Source organism: Eretmochelys imbricata, chromosome 1 (assembly GCF_965152235.1).
Source record: "Eretmochelys imbricata isolate rEreImb1 chromosome 1, rEreImb1.hap1, whole genome shotgun sequence".
NCBI lineage: Eukaryota > Metazoa > Chordata > Testudines > Cheloniidae > Eretmochelys > Eretmochelys imbricata.
This window is the reverse complement of record NC_135572.1, coordinates 309,886,305-309,901,878: the sequence shown is the minus strand read 5'-3', so window position 1 is coordinate 309,901,878 and position 15,574 is coordinate 309,886,305. Positions and strand designations below refer to the sequence as shown.

The 15,574-nt window shown below is 43.8% G+C and overlaps 1 protein-coding gene across 2 annotated transcripts in view; it reads right to left on the bottom strand.

Annotated features, from left to right (window-relative positions):
- Positions 1-13,602, bottom strand: part of LOC144259533 (uncharacterized) — a 72,131-nt gene extending 58,529 nt beyond the window's left edge. Inside the window, exons 1-4 of one of the 2 annotated variants that reach the window (XM_077807796.1) lie at positions 12,919-13,602; positions 12,418-12,507; positions 10,154-10,261; positions 8,193-8,277 (exon numbers count right to left, since the gene is read on the bottom strand). In XM_077807796.1, coding sequence (XP_077663922.1) covers positions 8,193-8,277; positions 10,154-10,261; positions 12,418-12,507; positions 12,919-13,107 — 472 coding nt within the window. In that variant the 5' untranslated portion in view covers positions 13,108-13,602. The remainder of the gene's footprint in view (positions 1-8,192; positions 8,278-10,153; positions 10,262-12,417; positions 12,508-12,918) is intronic. The other variant, XM_077807797.1, reaches the window with a different exon arrangement.
- Between the last annotated feature and the right edge of the window lie 1,972 nt (positions 13,603-15,574).

Sequence of the window (15,574 nt, the reverse complement as noted above, 5' to 3'; positions counted from 1 at the left end):
AAAATTAACTTTGAAATAGCTTTTCAATGTCAAGGGCTAAATTTATTGTAGTATATTAAAAACATTTAAGAACATAAGAATGGCCAAACTGGGTCAGATCAAAGGTCCATCTAGCCCAGTATCCTGTCTTCTGACAGTGGCTAATGCCAGGTGCCCCACAGGGAAAGAACAGAACAGGTAATCATCAAGTGATCCACCATGCATTCCGAGCTTCGGGCAAACAGAGGCTAGGGACACCATCCCTGTCCATCCTGGCTCATAGCCATCGATGGAACTATGCTCCATGAACTAATCTAGTTCTTTTTTTAACCTTGTTATAGTCTTGGCCGTCACAACATCCTCTGGCAAGGAGTTCCACAGATTGACTGTGCGTTGTGTGAAAAAATACTTTTTTGTTTGTTTTAAATCTGCTGCCTATTAATTTCATTTGGTGACCCTTAGTTCTTGTATTATACTCCCTTATTTACGTTTTCCACACCAGTCATGATTTTTAGACCTCTATCATATGTCCCCCTTAGTCGTCTCTTTTCCAAGATGAAAAGTCCCAGTCTTATTAATCTCTCCTCATATGGCAGCCATTCCATACCCCCAATCATTTTTGTTGCCCTTTTCTGAACCTTTTTCAATTGCCATGTATCTTTTCTGAGATGGGGTGACCACATCTGCACGCAGTATTCAAGAGGTGGGCATACCATGGATTTATATAGAGGCAACATGATATTTTCTGTCCTATTATCTATCCCTTTCTTAATTATTCCCAACATTCTGTTTGCTTTTTTGACTGCCGCTGCACACTGAGTGGATGTTTTCAGAGAACTATCCACAATGACTCCAAGATCTCTTTCTCGACTGGTAACAGCTAATTTAGACCCCAACACGTATAGTTGGGATTATGTTTTCCAATGTGCATTACTTTGTATTTATCACCATTGAATTTCATCTGCCATTTTGTTGTCCAGTCACCAAGTTTTGAGAGATCCTTTTGCAGCTCTTCGTAGTCTGCCTCGGACTTAAGTATTTTGAGTAGTTCTGTATCATCTGCAAATTTTGCCACCTCACTGTTTACCTCTTTTTCCAGATTATTTATGAATATGTTGAATAGCACTAGGCCCTGTACAGACTCCTGGGGGACACCACTATTTACCCCTCTCCATTCTGAAAATTCACCATTTATTCCTACCTTTTGTTTCCTATCGTTTAACCAGTTGCCAATCCATAAGAGGACCATGCCATGACAGCTTACCTTGCTTAAGAGCCTCTGGTGAGGGACCTTGTCAAAGGCTTTCTGAAAATCTAAGTACACTATATCAACTGGATTCCTCCTTGTCCACATGCTTGTTGACCCCCCCATCAAAGAATTCTAGTAGATTTGTGAGGCATGATTTCCCTTTACAAAAAACATGTTGACTCTTACCCAAGAAATTATGTTCAATCATGTGTCTGACAATTTTGTTCTTTACTATAGTTTCAACCAGTTTCCTCAGTACTGAAGCCAGGCTTACTAGCCTGTAGTTGCTGGGATCACCTCTGGAACTCATTTTAAAAATTGGTGTCACATTAGCTATCCTCCAGTCATTTGGTACAGAAGTTGATTTAAATGATAGGTTACAGACTATAGTTAGGTTTCAGAGTAGCAGCCGTGTTCGTCTGTATCCGCAAAAAGAAAAGGAGCACTTGCGGCACCTTAGAGACTAAGAAATTTATTTGAGCATAAGCTTTCATGAGCTACAGCTCACTTCATCAGATGCATTCAGTGGAAAATACAGTGGGGAGATTTATATACATAGAGAACATGAAACAATGGGTGTTACCATACACACTGTAACAAGAGCGATCAGGTAAGGTGAGCTATAACCAGCAGGAGAGCGAGGGGGAAAAAACCTTTAGTAGTGATAATCAAGGTGGGCCATTTCCAGCAGTTGACAAGAACGTCTGAGGAACGGGGGGGGGGGGGGAATAAACATGGAGAAATAGTTTTACTTTGTGTAATGACACATCCACTCCCAGTCTTTATTGAAGCCTAAGTTAATTGTATCCAGTTTGCAAATTAATTCCAATTCAGCAGTCTCTCGTTGGAGTCTGGTTTTGAAGTTTTTTTGTTGAAGAATTGCCACTTTGAGGTCTGTAATTGAGAGACCAAAGAGACTGAAGTGTTCTCCGACTGGTTTTTGAATGTTATAATTCTTGACGTCTGATTTGTGTCCATTTATTCTTTTACGTAGAGACTGTCCAGTTTGGCCAATGTACATGGCAGAGGGCCATTGCTGGCACTTGATGGCATATATCACATTGGTAGATGTGCAGGTGAACGAGCCTCTGATAGCGTGGCTGATGTGATTAGGCCCTATGATGGTGTCCCCTGAATTGATATGTGGACACAGTTGGCAACGGGCTTTGTTGCAAGGATAGATTCATAGAAACTAAGGTCAGAAGGGACCACTATGATCATCTAGTCTGACCTCCTGCACAACGCAGGCCACAGAATCTCACCCACCCACTCCTGCGAAAAACCTCTCACCTATGTCTGAGCTACTGAAGTCCTCAAATCGTGGTTTAAAGACTTCAAGGAGCAGAGAATCCTCCAGCAAGTGACCCGTGCCCCATGCTACAGAGGAAGGCGAAAAACCTCCAGGGCCTCTTCCAATCTGCCCTGGAGGAAAATTCCTTCCCGACCCCAAATATGGCGATCAGCTAAACCCTGAGCATATGGGCAAGATTCACCAGCCAGGTTCCTGGGTTAGTGTTTTTGTTGTGTGGTTTCTGGTGAGTATTTGCTTCAGGTTGGGGGGCTGTCTGTAAGCAAGGACTGGCCTGTCTCCCAAGATCTGTGAGAGTGATGGGTCATCCTTCAGGATAGGGTTTGTAGATCCTTGATGATGCATTGGCTTTTAGTTCGGGGCTGAAGGTGATGGCTAGTGGCGTTCTGTTATTTTCTTTGTTGGGCCTGTCCTGTAGTAGGTAACTTCTGGGTATTCTTCTGGCTCAGTCAATCTGTTTCTGCACTTCCGCAGGTGGGTATTGTAGTTGTAAGAATGCTTGATAGAGATCTTGTAGGTGTTTGTCTCTGTCTGAGGGGTTGGAGCAAATGCGGTTGTATCGTAGAGCTTGGCTGTAGACAATGGATCGTGTGGTGTGGTCTGGATGACAGCTGGAGGCATGTAGGTAGGCATAGCGGTTAGCAGGTTTCCGGTATAGGGTGGTGTTTATGTGACCATCGCTTATTAGCATCGTAGTGTCCAGGAAATGGATCTCTTGTGTGGACTGCTCCAGGCTGAGGTTGATGGTGGGATGGAAATTGTTGAAATCATGGTAGAATTCCTCAAGAGCTTCTTTTCCATGGGTCCAGATGATGAAGATGTCATCAATGTAGCGCAAGTAGAGTAGGGACATTAGGGGACGAGAGCTGAGGAAGCGTTGTTCTAAGTCAGTCATAAAAATGTTGGCATACTGTGGGACCATACGGGTACCCATAGCAGTGCCGCTGATTTGAAGGTATACATTGTCCCCAAATGTTCCAGGTTTATGGATCTTGGGTAGCAGACAGAATACCCCTGGTCAGGGTTCTAGGGGTGTGTCTCTGCGGATTTGTTCTTGTGCTTTTTCAGGGAGTTTCTTGAGCAGATGGTGTAGTTTCTTTTGGTAACCCTCAGTGAGATCAGAGGGCAATGGCTTGTAGAAAGTGGTGTTGGAGAGCTGCCTAGCAGCCTCTTGTTCATATTCCAACCTATTCATGATGACGACAGCACCTCCTTTGTCAGCCTTTTAGATTATGATGTCAGAGTTGTTTCTGAGGCTGTGGTGGCATTGTGGTCTGCACGGCTGAGGTTATGGGGCAAGTGGTGCTGCTTTTCCACAATTTCAGCCTGTGCACGTCGGTGGAAGCACTCTATGTTAAAGTTGATCGTCAAGTGGCCCCACTGGTTGTGTAGCAGGCTTCCTGCTTCTGATGTACTTAAAACATATTTTGCTATTACTTTTTGAGTCTTTGGCTAGCTATTCTTCAAATTCTTCTTTGGCCTTCCTAATTATATTTTTATACTTCATTTGCCAGACTTTATGCTCCTTTCTATTTTCCTCAGTAGGATTTAACTTCCACTTTTTAAAGGATACCTTCTTGCCCTTCACTGCTTCCTTTACTTTGTTGTTTAGCCATGGTGGCACTTTTTTGGTTCTCTTACTATGTTTTTTAATTTGGCGTATACATTTAAGTTGAACCTCTATTATGGTGTCTTTAAAAAGTTTTCATGCAGCTTGCAGGGACTGTACCTTTTAATTTCTGTTTAACTAACTTCCTCATTTTTGTGTAGTTCCCCTTTCTGAAATTAAATGCTACAGTGTTGGGCTGCTGCGGTGTTTTCCCCAGCACAGGGATGTTAAATTTAGTTATATTATGGTCACTATTACCAAGCAGTCCAGCTATATTCACCTCTTGGACTACATCCTGTGCTCCACTTAGGACTAAATCAAGAATTGCCGATCCTCTTGTGGGTTCCAGGACTAGCTGATCCAAGAAGTAGTCATTTAAGGTGTCAGGAAACTTTATCTCTGCATCCCGTCCTGAGGTAACAGGCACCCAGTCAATATGAAGATAGTAATAATGGGGGATTTTAACTGAGTTTTTTATTTTAATAGCCTCTCTAATCTCCCTGAGCATTTCACAGTCACTGTCATCATCCTGGTCAGGTGGTCGGTAATATATCCCTACTGCTATATTCTTATTATTAGAGCATGGACTTACTATCCATAGAGATTCTATGGTACAATTTAAACACAAAAAATAACTATTGGCTAATTCACATCCCTGAGCAACATAACTTACGTCAACTTAAGTTGTATAGCCTAATCTTCGTATTACTTAAAAAATAACCCTACCACAATAAATCAGTACAGTGCACACACAATTCTCCCGCAAGAGAGAGGATATGAGAGAGAAAAAGAGAGAACCACACATGACAGATGTTAGTCACATTGTTTAAGGCACTATTGGAAGGCATTCAGACACTACCGTGATGAGGGAAATATCAGAACCTGAATTGCAAAGAAGAAAATGTGCCCAATTTCCACGTGCGCCTAGATGATGTGGAGTTGCCAGACACTTTACTGCCCAAGAGGCTGGGGCGGCAGGGGAGGGAGGGTGTTTTGTTTTTTCTTTACATATTCTGCAGTGATCTTTAACTGGATTTGAGTCACAAAGAATAATTCCCAGATAATACTTGTGTTGTTTTTGCTCACTCTGTCCCAACCAGAGCAAAATATGGATCTTTGAACCCCAACTGGCTGTTTTTGAATTCAGAGATACCAGTCACAGGACAACCTAGCAAATGAGACCTCAGTCTCAGTTTGGGACCTCTGGGCATTACTGAAATACAAATAATGAATAATGATATCATTGTGTTATGTTCTATTGTGTTAGGGCGCTCTTCAAACACACAGTAAGAGACAATCCAGAAAAGTGTACAATCTAAATAAACAAGACAGATGAATGGTAGGAATGGAAACAGAAGTACCAAAATAAAAAGTGAAGCAACATCTTCAAAGTCACAAAGCAAGTTTGTGGTAGCGGTAGATGTAGAACCCAGGTCTTGAGTCCCAGTCCAGTGACCTAACCACAAGACACCACTGCCTCTACATTTCATCAGGGCCTCACCTGACAATCATTTACCCATATAGTCTCAAAGTATTTCGGAGTGCATTCACTATCACTGGGTTCACCTCAAAAGAGAACATGGTATTTAGCCAATGAATGTGATTGTGGGTATCTGAATATGTATGTGTTACTGTGCTGCGCTATAGTTTTCTTTTTGAAAGCAAGGCAACCCCAAAATCCTGTTGAGACTGTTAGCTTGTTTGATGCCATTCTGGTGTTCACTGTGAGCTGAAAATACATTGAGGGTTATGCATTGTTTTCAAGTTTATGTTTTGTTCAACTAAAACAAACAACCACAAGCCTAACTGTGCTTGCAACAGGACTGTAATATTTTCAATAGGTGGTGCTGGTGAGCCAAGAAATTGCTTAGGCCCAGATACACAAAGGTACTTAGGCATCTAAACCCCAGATTTAGCACCTAAATGCCAGGTTTGGCTCCACTGCAATCCACAGAATTCTCACCGAACCCTGTAGGTGCCTAAACTCACCCAGCACCTATATTTTCAGGGTAAAAATTCCCTCTGCCCGTTTTTCTGCCTCTTGGCATGTGCACTGCTCCCTCCTTCTAGGCGTCTGGAACTTATTTCCCACCTAAGCCCCCCAAAAATTCTCAAACCAGGGGAAGATAGGCGTTTAGCCACCTAATGCATGTGCATTGCTGTAGGCATGCTCAGAGGCACCTACCAGAGTGGTAACTTTTAGCCCACTGGTTACCACTTGCCTGGGATGTGAGAGATCCAGGTTCAATTCCCACCTCAACCTGAGAGGAAGAAAGGATTTGAACAAGGGTCTCACACCTCAAGAAGGCACTCTAACGACTGAACTATGGGATATTCTGATGTGGGGCACCCTCAGTTTCTCCCATTGAAGTAGTTCTACTGTGGACGAATAATGAAAAAGCAACTGGAGCAGGAGGACTGGATGCTGGGTCTCCCATTTCCCAGATGGGGCCCTAACTACTGCACTACAGAGTGAATGTGTGCGTGTGTGTGTGTCTCTCTCCTCCCCGCCAGTGAACGTTACACTGTGGATAAATACATAAATAGTCATTGAGCCAGAGAGAGAGAGAGAGAGAAGCAGAACTAGAAATCCATAAGGGAGGGTGAAGGTAGGGATGAGTTGAGACCTTGTTTGCAAAATTTTTGAACTGCTTCAGTCCTTTTTAATTCCCTTATATAATCTACTATTGACACCTTAAATCAAACACAAACCAAAGGTTTGCCTGCCATCCTTTTTACAGAGAATGTTTTACCTATTTATTTTAGATTTTTTTTTACTTGAACGTTTTTTTTAAATCAAAATTTGTTGAAATGTGGTGTCATTTTAAATAACGGCATGACCACCCATGTTACAAATGGTACGTGTTTACATCTTGTTTTAATACTAGTTCAGTAATCATTAAAAAAAGTACTAGAGACAAATTTTCTGAAGTGGTCCTAAAATCAAGTCTGCAATTTAGTATGCATATTTTCACACCTAAGTTTTTGCATAAGCAGAGTACACTTTTCAGTTATGCAATTTGTTTTAGTGCACTTTCCCACACATGCCTCTGATGGAAAAGTACAGCTGTTGTCTTCAGATTTAATAAAATACATCTCTATTTTGTAACATTATTAAACCTTTTATTTATGTATGCATCAATTAAAATGCTATTAAATCTTGCTGAATTTGGGTTTCTTTGAACAAAGATCCTAGAAAAGGATCCACACATGGACTTTATGCCTGCCTCAATTCACACTGAAATTAATAGGTCTATGGGGAAGGTCCTCCTGTCTGGATCCCTTTGTATTACACAGGTCTTGATTTGATCCTTTGAGCCCAGATAGCTAAATTCTCTCTCTCTTTTTCCCCCAAAAGCTCCTGACTTGAAACAGAGAGCTCCTTTTTGCTTTACTTTTATTTTGAGAATTTTGTAGGTGGGATAAAACTTGGATTAAATTTGCTGTTTACTTAGTCTTTTGGGATTTTTTCCCTTTGTTCCTGAAAACTGTAAAGTATTTCTCAATAGTTAGTATGCTCCATTCTCTAATTACTCAATCACATTTGTATAGGTAAAATGCATAAGTGCTTACAAACTTTTTAAGTATTTATTTTTTAAATTAATTGTTTTCATTTTACCTCTTAAACTTGCATTTTTATTCCTTTGCTGACCTGCAGATGATGAAGGGACTGGACTGTCAACAAGAACCGGTCTTAGAAGAGAAGCCCTCATCTGTACTCAGCAATGGAGCAAGTAGGCAGCTGGCCACTAGGATCCCCATCTATCAAAGTCACACTGTGCTCAGAGGATTTGGAGACTGCAAGTTGCTCTGAGCACCCCTGCTGTTCCGTAAAGTCCACCCTGCTGTCAGCACATAAATCTTTCCTGGAAGGCTGCAAAGCTAAGTGAATGTATATTTATCTCCAGACTCACCCAATATTTCCCATATGCTGCTAGTTATAATAAAAGTGCAAGGCAGAGCAAAAGTATTCCAGAAAAATCTTTCTCGATTTGGAATTTCAATGTTTATTTACTAAGTTAAAATAGGGATCTAGGGTCTCTTACCACATTTTACATATGCATATGCTCTTCTCGCAAATAGTGGTGTATGAAGGAAAGTTCTGGAAACACAGCCAACTCGACAGGCAATCTGGAGAGAAGATAGTACATGAACTGTAATAATACGATCTAAAAAGCAGCTTTACAGTACATCCAGCATTGTTACACCAAACAAACCTGTCATTATGAACTTAATGATATTCTTGAGCCATCCACATTAGCACCATTGGTCTTTTATTTATTTCAAATTACTGTTCTTATTTACCTCAGCAGGGCTCTATAAGATTACTCCCCAGACTGCTCAGACTCCTATGGGGATGATTTATGTCATCATTCCAGTGTAACGTTTCCCATAATTGTACTGAGTTTAAAAAACATTAGAACCCAAGGGGCTAGACAAGGAGCTATAACATTAGCAGCATGCTCGTATAAATCAATTTACTCCCTTGGAGGAAAAAAAAAATGAAGGAATTTAATGAGATTGCACATGAACCACAAAGCCAATGTGCAGTTACCATTAAGAGTGTTTAATCCAAAAGTACAGATGTAACGCACAGATAAATTCAAAAAACAAAAAAATGCAGGCATTTATTTCTATACAATATTATCTGAACAAAGAGCAAGTGAATTTAGAGCCTATGGTGCCACAGAATTTTAATGGTCTAATTTTCAGTTTGTTCATCAATTTTATGACTATTTTTACTGCTTGGTACTCACCATTGTTTCCTATTTACAAAATCATTTATTATTATTCCTTAAAATATAATTCAATTGCTGTCAATGCCAGTGGTAATAAAAAAAATTATGACTAGCATGGCAAGATTGTTTCCTATTACCTTAGATACAATTTATCCTGCCAATTAAAAATTTCTAGATTGGAAAGACTTTAGGGTGTGCATGAAATCTCAGACATTAATCTGAACATTGTACATATATATCACATGGAGCAGAATTTAATCAATCATTTCACAGAAAAAGTTTCTGCTTTTTCCATGCGATTTTAAACTCAGTCTATTTTAAAAATATTATGAATTAATAAACTTTGACAAACAGTGGATTCCTGTGCAATTATAACATGCCTTAGAGTATATAAAGCACGAGGTCAAAGACCAAGGGTCAGATCCCAATAAATGCTAAGTGTCTCCTGCAAGGGGCTGAGAGGGCTGCAATTTCCATCAAAGTTATCAGGAGCTGAGGATTGAGCCCCCTTTGACTAATTATCCCAGAAACACATTAGTCACCCGGTCCAGAATGTCCTATTGTCATTAGGAAATGGAATTCAGACATCAAAATTAGGAAAGCAGTTACTTGTCTTTATAAAGCTCAATCCTGTGAGGTGGTGACCGTCCTCAATGCCTACATATTCCAGCATAACACCTCACAGGAGTGTTCAGAACCCATAGGATCAAGTCCTTAACTTAAACGGCATTAGATGTAGGTATGACATCAATGATTCATAATTATAAAGGGTCCCAACATTTGAAGCAGTCAAGGTCCATCCCTCATTTTCAAATATAGTGACCACTCAGGATTAAACTAATGAGTGGAGGTTGTGGGGGTAGGAAATGGGAAATTTCAGCTTCTTCCTCCCTCCCATTACCTAAAACACCCTCTAATTTTATTCGAAGATGTCTTACAGGTCAATTTCTAATATGCTTAATGCAATGTGCAAGCATAAGATAACCTAATATATTCAGAAAATGGATTATTTGTGGCTCTGTCTGATCTGAGTCTCCAAATGCAGTGGTGTTTATTATACTGGATGATCTCATTTTGATGTACGGTAGCTGTGACTCTAAGATGCAGCTGTCATTCACTTTAGAATAAATATAGCATAATAAAACCACAAGGTAGACACAGGACAGTATATCTTAAAGCACACTCCTTTGATTTAATCATTGGTTGAATTTTTACATAAAAACACTCATTATGTAATGTACATACTTTAAATACTACTGCAGTTTTACCTTAGGGATAGATGCAACATCTATTGCTTTATTAAGCTCTTGCACTGCTTCCTGATGGTGATTCTGTCTTTGGAAAGCTACAGCTAAATGATAATAGGTTTCAAATAGCTGAAATACACAATGAGAATCTCAAATTATTATTGAAGTTTTAGTATTGCTGAGGTTCTGAACATGTTTAGGACCGGTTTTTAATTTGTTTCAAACCAATGAAACTGCTTTTTTACCATTTCTCTTGGGCAATCGTTATTTTACATATTTGTATTCTAAAATAATTTCAAATTTATTCCCTCTGCTACTCCCTAGGTACTATTTACTTTGGGCTAGATTCTTAGCTTAACTCCATTGAAATAAATGCCAGTTTACACCAGCTGAAGGTCTCGTCCTTCAACAATTATCTGGAACGTTAAAATACATTGTCCAGAAGAGAACTATAATATCATTAATATTTCACATTACAAAATCAGTAGTCCCTCTAATAAGCTACAATAGAGATATTTGTAGATCATCTAAATTAATTTAAAATACTGCAAACAACACAAAACTAAGCAGGCCCCATATTAATAAAATGGCACAGTTGTAAATCTGCAGAGGTAAGAACAGGTGCAAATTGTCTCTGTCCTAAAATTCTGCCAGATGCAGCTGTCTCTAAAGCCTGGCTGAGGAAATGATTTAATTCTCAACTGAACAGCATAACCAACACGCATTAATTTATTTCTAAAGACAAGTATTTGTAGTTGCAATGAAGAAACATATGGCAGCTGCACACTGGAGCCAATGTTACAGACAAATAAGGCTACATCATGGTAAAACTCTGGCCCCAGTGAAGAACGATTGCCAGGTGTCCAGTTTTCGACTGGAAAGCCCAGTCGAAAAGGGACACTGGTAGCTCTGGTCAGCACCAGCGACCGGGCCATTAAAAGTGTGGTCGGCAGTGCTGCAGATCTAAGGCAGGTTAATCCCTACCTGTTCTGGCACTGCGCAGTGCCCCAGAAGCAGCCAGAAGGTCCAGTTCCTAGGCAGAGGGCCACGGGGCTCCACATGCTGCCCCTGCCCCGAGCAACAGCTCCGCACTCCCACTGGCCCCTCCCACACCCTGAACCCCTCATTTCTGGCCCCATCCCAGAGCCTGCACCCTGAGTTAGAGCCCTCACCCCCTCCCGCACCCCAACCCCCTGCCCCAGCCCAGTGAAAGTGAGTGAGGGTAGGGGAGAGGGAGCCACCAAGGGAGGGGGAATGTAGTGAGCAGGAGACGGGGCCTAGGGGAAGGGACAGGGAAGGGGATGGGACCTTGGCGAAAGGGTGGGGCTAGGATGTTCGGTTTTGTGCGATTAGAAAGTTGGCAACCCTACAGTGAAGTCATTAGGAGTTTTACCATTTACTTCAATGGGGTCAGAATTTAATCCTATGCCTATGAAGACCTGCATGGGGGGCGGGGGGGGGGGAGGGAGGTGCAGCACCTGAGCAGTGGTGGCCGGGGATACTTGAGGGAACATTACTGCACTTTTTGAAGGCTGTAACCAGCTCTCCCCCAAATACTCTATCTGGTGCACAAAGGGCCCATCCCATCAAACATGTCAACGTGGCAGGGATGACAACACTGCCAGTAGCACTGCTCTCCACCACTACCTTGTGCTCTCCAGCACAACCATGCATCATTAAGCTAACAGCTCTGGTTCTCTCTTTCATCTGACCAGACAGTGTGCTCTCTCAGCTTCCCTGGCACCCAGTCAGATAAATGTGGATCAAACATATAATTCAGTTATATGTTCTTAAAATATAATACATTCACATGTTGGTGTTATCCAAAAGAAGGCTCCAATCCTGCAACCAGATCCAGGTGAACCCTTGCACACATATAGTGCCCTAGTGATATCGAGGGTCCATCCACAAAGATCTGATTGCCGAACTGCAGCCTGACATTGTATCATTTTGTAAAACAACATTTGTCCAGTACTGTCAATCCTGAGTGTTCAAAAGTCATGAGCAATGTCTCCAAAAATCATGTGATTTAATTAAAAGTCATGAGGTTTCTTTTTAGTGGTTCTTTTTATTTCCCTTCTGCTTATTGAGCCTTTAGGGTTCCCATTTTCTCTGCAAACGCGACGGTTAGAAACTTTTTTTAAAAAATGAAAGCTGAGATTTTCACATAATCACATCACTTCAAAAGCTGGGATTTGAAGATAGACCATCTATTAGAACACTTGTAATAAAACGGCAAGAGCTGACAATCCTGCTTGTCACTTGAGAAATGGTTTTAAAATTACCAGTTGTGAATAGTAAGGACCAGGCTCAAAGTCTTTGGGAAGTTCCTCTTTGCTCAAAGTTTTCAAGAGTGCTGTGTAATGTGCAACAACCTGAAAGCAAAAAACATAAATGGCAAAATGACCAAAAGCCAGCATCAGACTCTGGGAGTTTTTGAGAGTCAGAAATGAGAAGCACTGCAGAGTGCAAAGCTCAACTCAGCTCCTCTGGACACCAGGCTCCACCTCATAGGCCTAGGAGAGCACTACCTCAGAGCACAAAGAGCCACAAATTAGTGCCACAGCAAGTTATCATAGTACTGGGTTACCTGCTGTGGCTGGGATGAAGAACACGATGGCTAGTTAAGGGAGTCGGCATAGCTAATGTGAATAAGACACCCCTCCCCCCGGCGGTCTCCCATCCTGCCCCGACCCAGCCGGGCGCTGCTTAGCCTTGGGGTGGGGGGTTCCCCCAAACCGCCCGGCCCGTGCCCAGCGCCCTCTGGCGGAGGCGGGCGGAGTCACCTCGCTCCAGCGCATGGCCCGCTCGCTGGCTATCGCGGAGAGCAGCTGCGCCTCGGCCCGCGCCCGCACCCGGGTTAGGACCGTCGCCGCCGAGGAAGAGGGGAAGGAAACGGAGGGGCTCGAGGCGGCGACTTGCGGGAGCGAGCAGGGCCTGGCCGAGGCCATGGAAGGCGGCCGGACGTGGGCCATGCAGAGTCCAGTGCGGCGCCAGGCGGCCCGCCGCGCTGAGCACAACGGGCCGCGTTTCCATGGCACCGGGAGGGCGGGACCGCAGGGCTGTGGGAGAGCTGCGCTGAGGTCTCCCTGCGGCCGCCCCTTCCTCCCCCCGGCCAGCGCGCGCCGCCTCCGCTGACCTGGGCCCCCCCGCAGCAGGGAGCGTTTCACCCCGAGTCTGCCTCGCACCCTGCGCTCCTCGCCCTGCCTGGGCCGCCCGCGCCGCGCCGCTCCCCGCTGAAAGCCGCCAGGCAGGGTTACTGGCGGGGGGATGCCGCGAGTTTCCTTCCTTCGGGGCGGGGGGGGAGGGGGAGCCAGTCACTTGCCGGAAAGGCCTTTCCCCCAGGGCAGGGCTGCTGCGGCTGCGGTTCCTAACGCCGGGCAGCGAGGGTGGATTCACTTGATCGCCTCGGGAAGGCGCCTCCATTGGCCGACCTCCGCAATCGCGGCTGGCTTGAGCCCTGCGCTCCCCCCCTCACTTCCCGCTGAGCGTTGTGGTCTGCCTTGTCCACAGCGTGGCGGGAATATCCAAATGTTGTTGTTAACCTCCTTCTTCTCTTCCTTCCCCTAGCCCCCCAAATATTCACTCAAACCATCCTTCCCGGAAGTACAGGACTGGGTCCCAGGCTCTTCTAAACCATCGTAAGCAGGATACATTCCTATGCAACAATGAATGCCCCACGTCATCCAAACTCCTTCTTTCTAAATCTTTGCAAAACAAAATTATTGGAATACATGTGTTATTGACTGACTCTCCTTGCTGTTATTTATCAGGCGGGCTTTGGCAGACCATTTCCTAAATTTCCATAACTGTCTCATCCCACAAACCCAAACACCCTTGCCCGGCCCGCTACCCAGAGGCCACGCCCTGGGCCCCACCCCTGCTCCCAGACCATGCCCCCTCACTCAGTCCCCCCACCACCACCCATCACTCACTCACCCTCACTCACTTTCACCAGGCTGGGGCAAGGGTCTGGGCTCTGGGAGGAAGTTTGGTTGTAGGCTTGGGCAGGGGGTTGGGGTATGGGGGGGTTCAGGGTGCAGGCTCTGGGCTGGGGCAGGGGGTTGGGGTGCAGGAGGGGGATGAAGGGTGCAGGCCCTGGGAGGGAGTTGGGGTGCGGGCTCTGGGCTGGGGCAGAGGGTTGGAGTGCGGGAAGGGGTGAGAGGTGCAGGTTCCGGCCAGGCAGCACTTACCTTGGACAGCTCCCGAAAGTGACTGGCACATGCCTCTGGCAGCAGCTCCTAGGCAGGGAGCCACGGGGGTCTCTGTGTGCTGCTTCTGCCCAGAGGCACCGCCCCCATAGCTCCCACTGGCTGCAGTTCCTAGCCAACGGGAGCTGCAGAGTCAGGACTGCCCCCCCTCCAGGGGCCGCAGGGACATGCGGGCTGCTTCCGGGAGCGGTGCAAGACCAGAGCAGGCAGGGAGCCTGCCTTAGCCCTGCTGTAACACCAGACTTTTAGCATTTTGACATTTCCCAGATTGACTGTAGCAGGAGATAGAGCTCAATTCCGGGAGAGTCCCGGCAAAACTGGGAGAGTTGGCAACCCTATTACTACCATGTTCCAGTGAAGAAATGGAGAATTAAGCTGTTATTCTGAAGGTTTATCTCTGTTCCATCATTACTTCTCAGTCTAATAAATAACCAGCATGAAGAAAATGAGTTAGTATGCAGAGTTTCCTTAGAAGAATTTAATCTATCATTGTTCATTATTACATAAAAATTGTGTTTTTAATTTATGCTGTTGGAATATTACAGGGATATTCTTTGTCTAGTTTGTTTTGTTATATGAGCAATAGGTGTAAGTGCCCCATTTGTTGACTGCCTCTATCTCCACATTGTTAGCAGCTTGAAGCGAAAGTGGTAATATCTGGAGTAATTATTCTTTTACATATCTTTTTTCTTTTAATATCACAGTATTAATAATATGATCCAGAACACATTCAGGACATTTTATTAACAAGCATGATGATGACTCATTCACACCATTCTGAGCATAACTTTTCTAAACATTTACAAGTTATCCACCCCAGCTGCAAAATTGAAAAATACTTAATTGTGGGGCGAAAAGTCGGTAGGTTGTGATAAAGCATTTGAAGTACTCCACCATTTTTTTTTCAGTACCTATAGCCTTGAGAGCTGCTCATGTGACACTTTAAAAGGCAAAGTTATCATTTAGGACTTAGGCCTGGTCTACAGTATGCGGTTATTTCGGAATTAGCTGAGTTAATTCAAACTAAAACTGATTCCGTCCACACGACCAAACCGTTTTTTCCAATTTAAAGGGCTCTTTAATCCGATTTCTGTACACCACCTCAGCAAAGAGTAGCACTAAAATCGAGATCGCAGTTCCAGGTTACAGGTACTGTGGACGCAATTCGATGTTATTGGCCTCTGGGAGCTATCCCAGCATGCTCCCTTGTGACCGCTCTGAACAACACTCT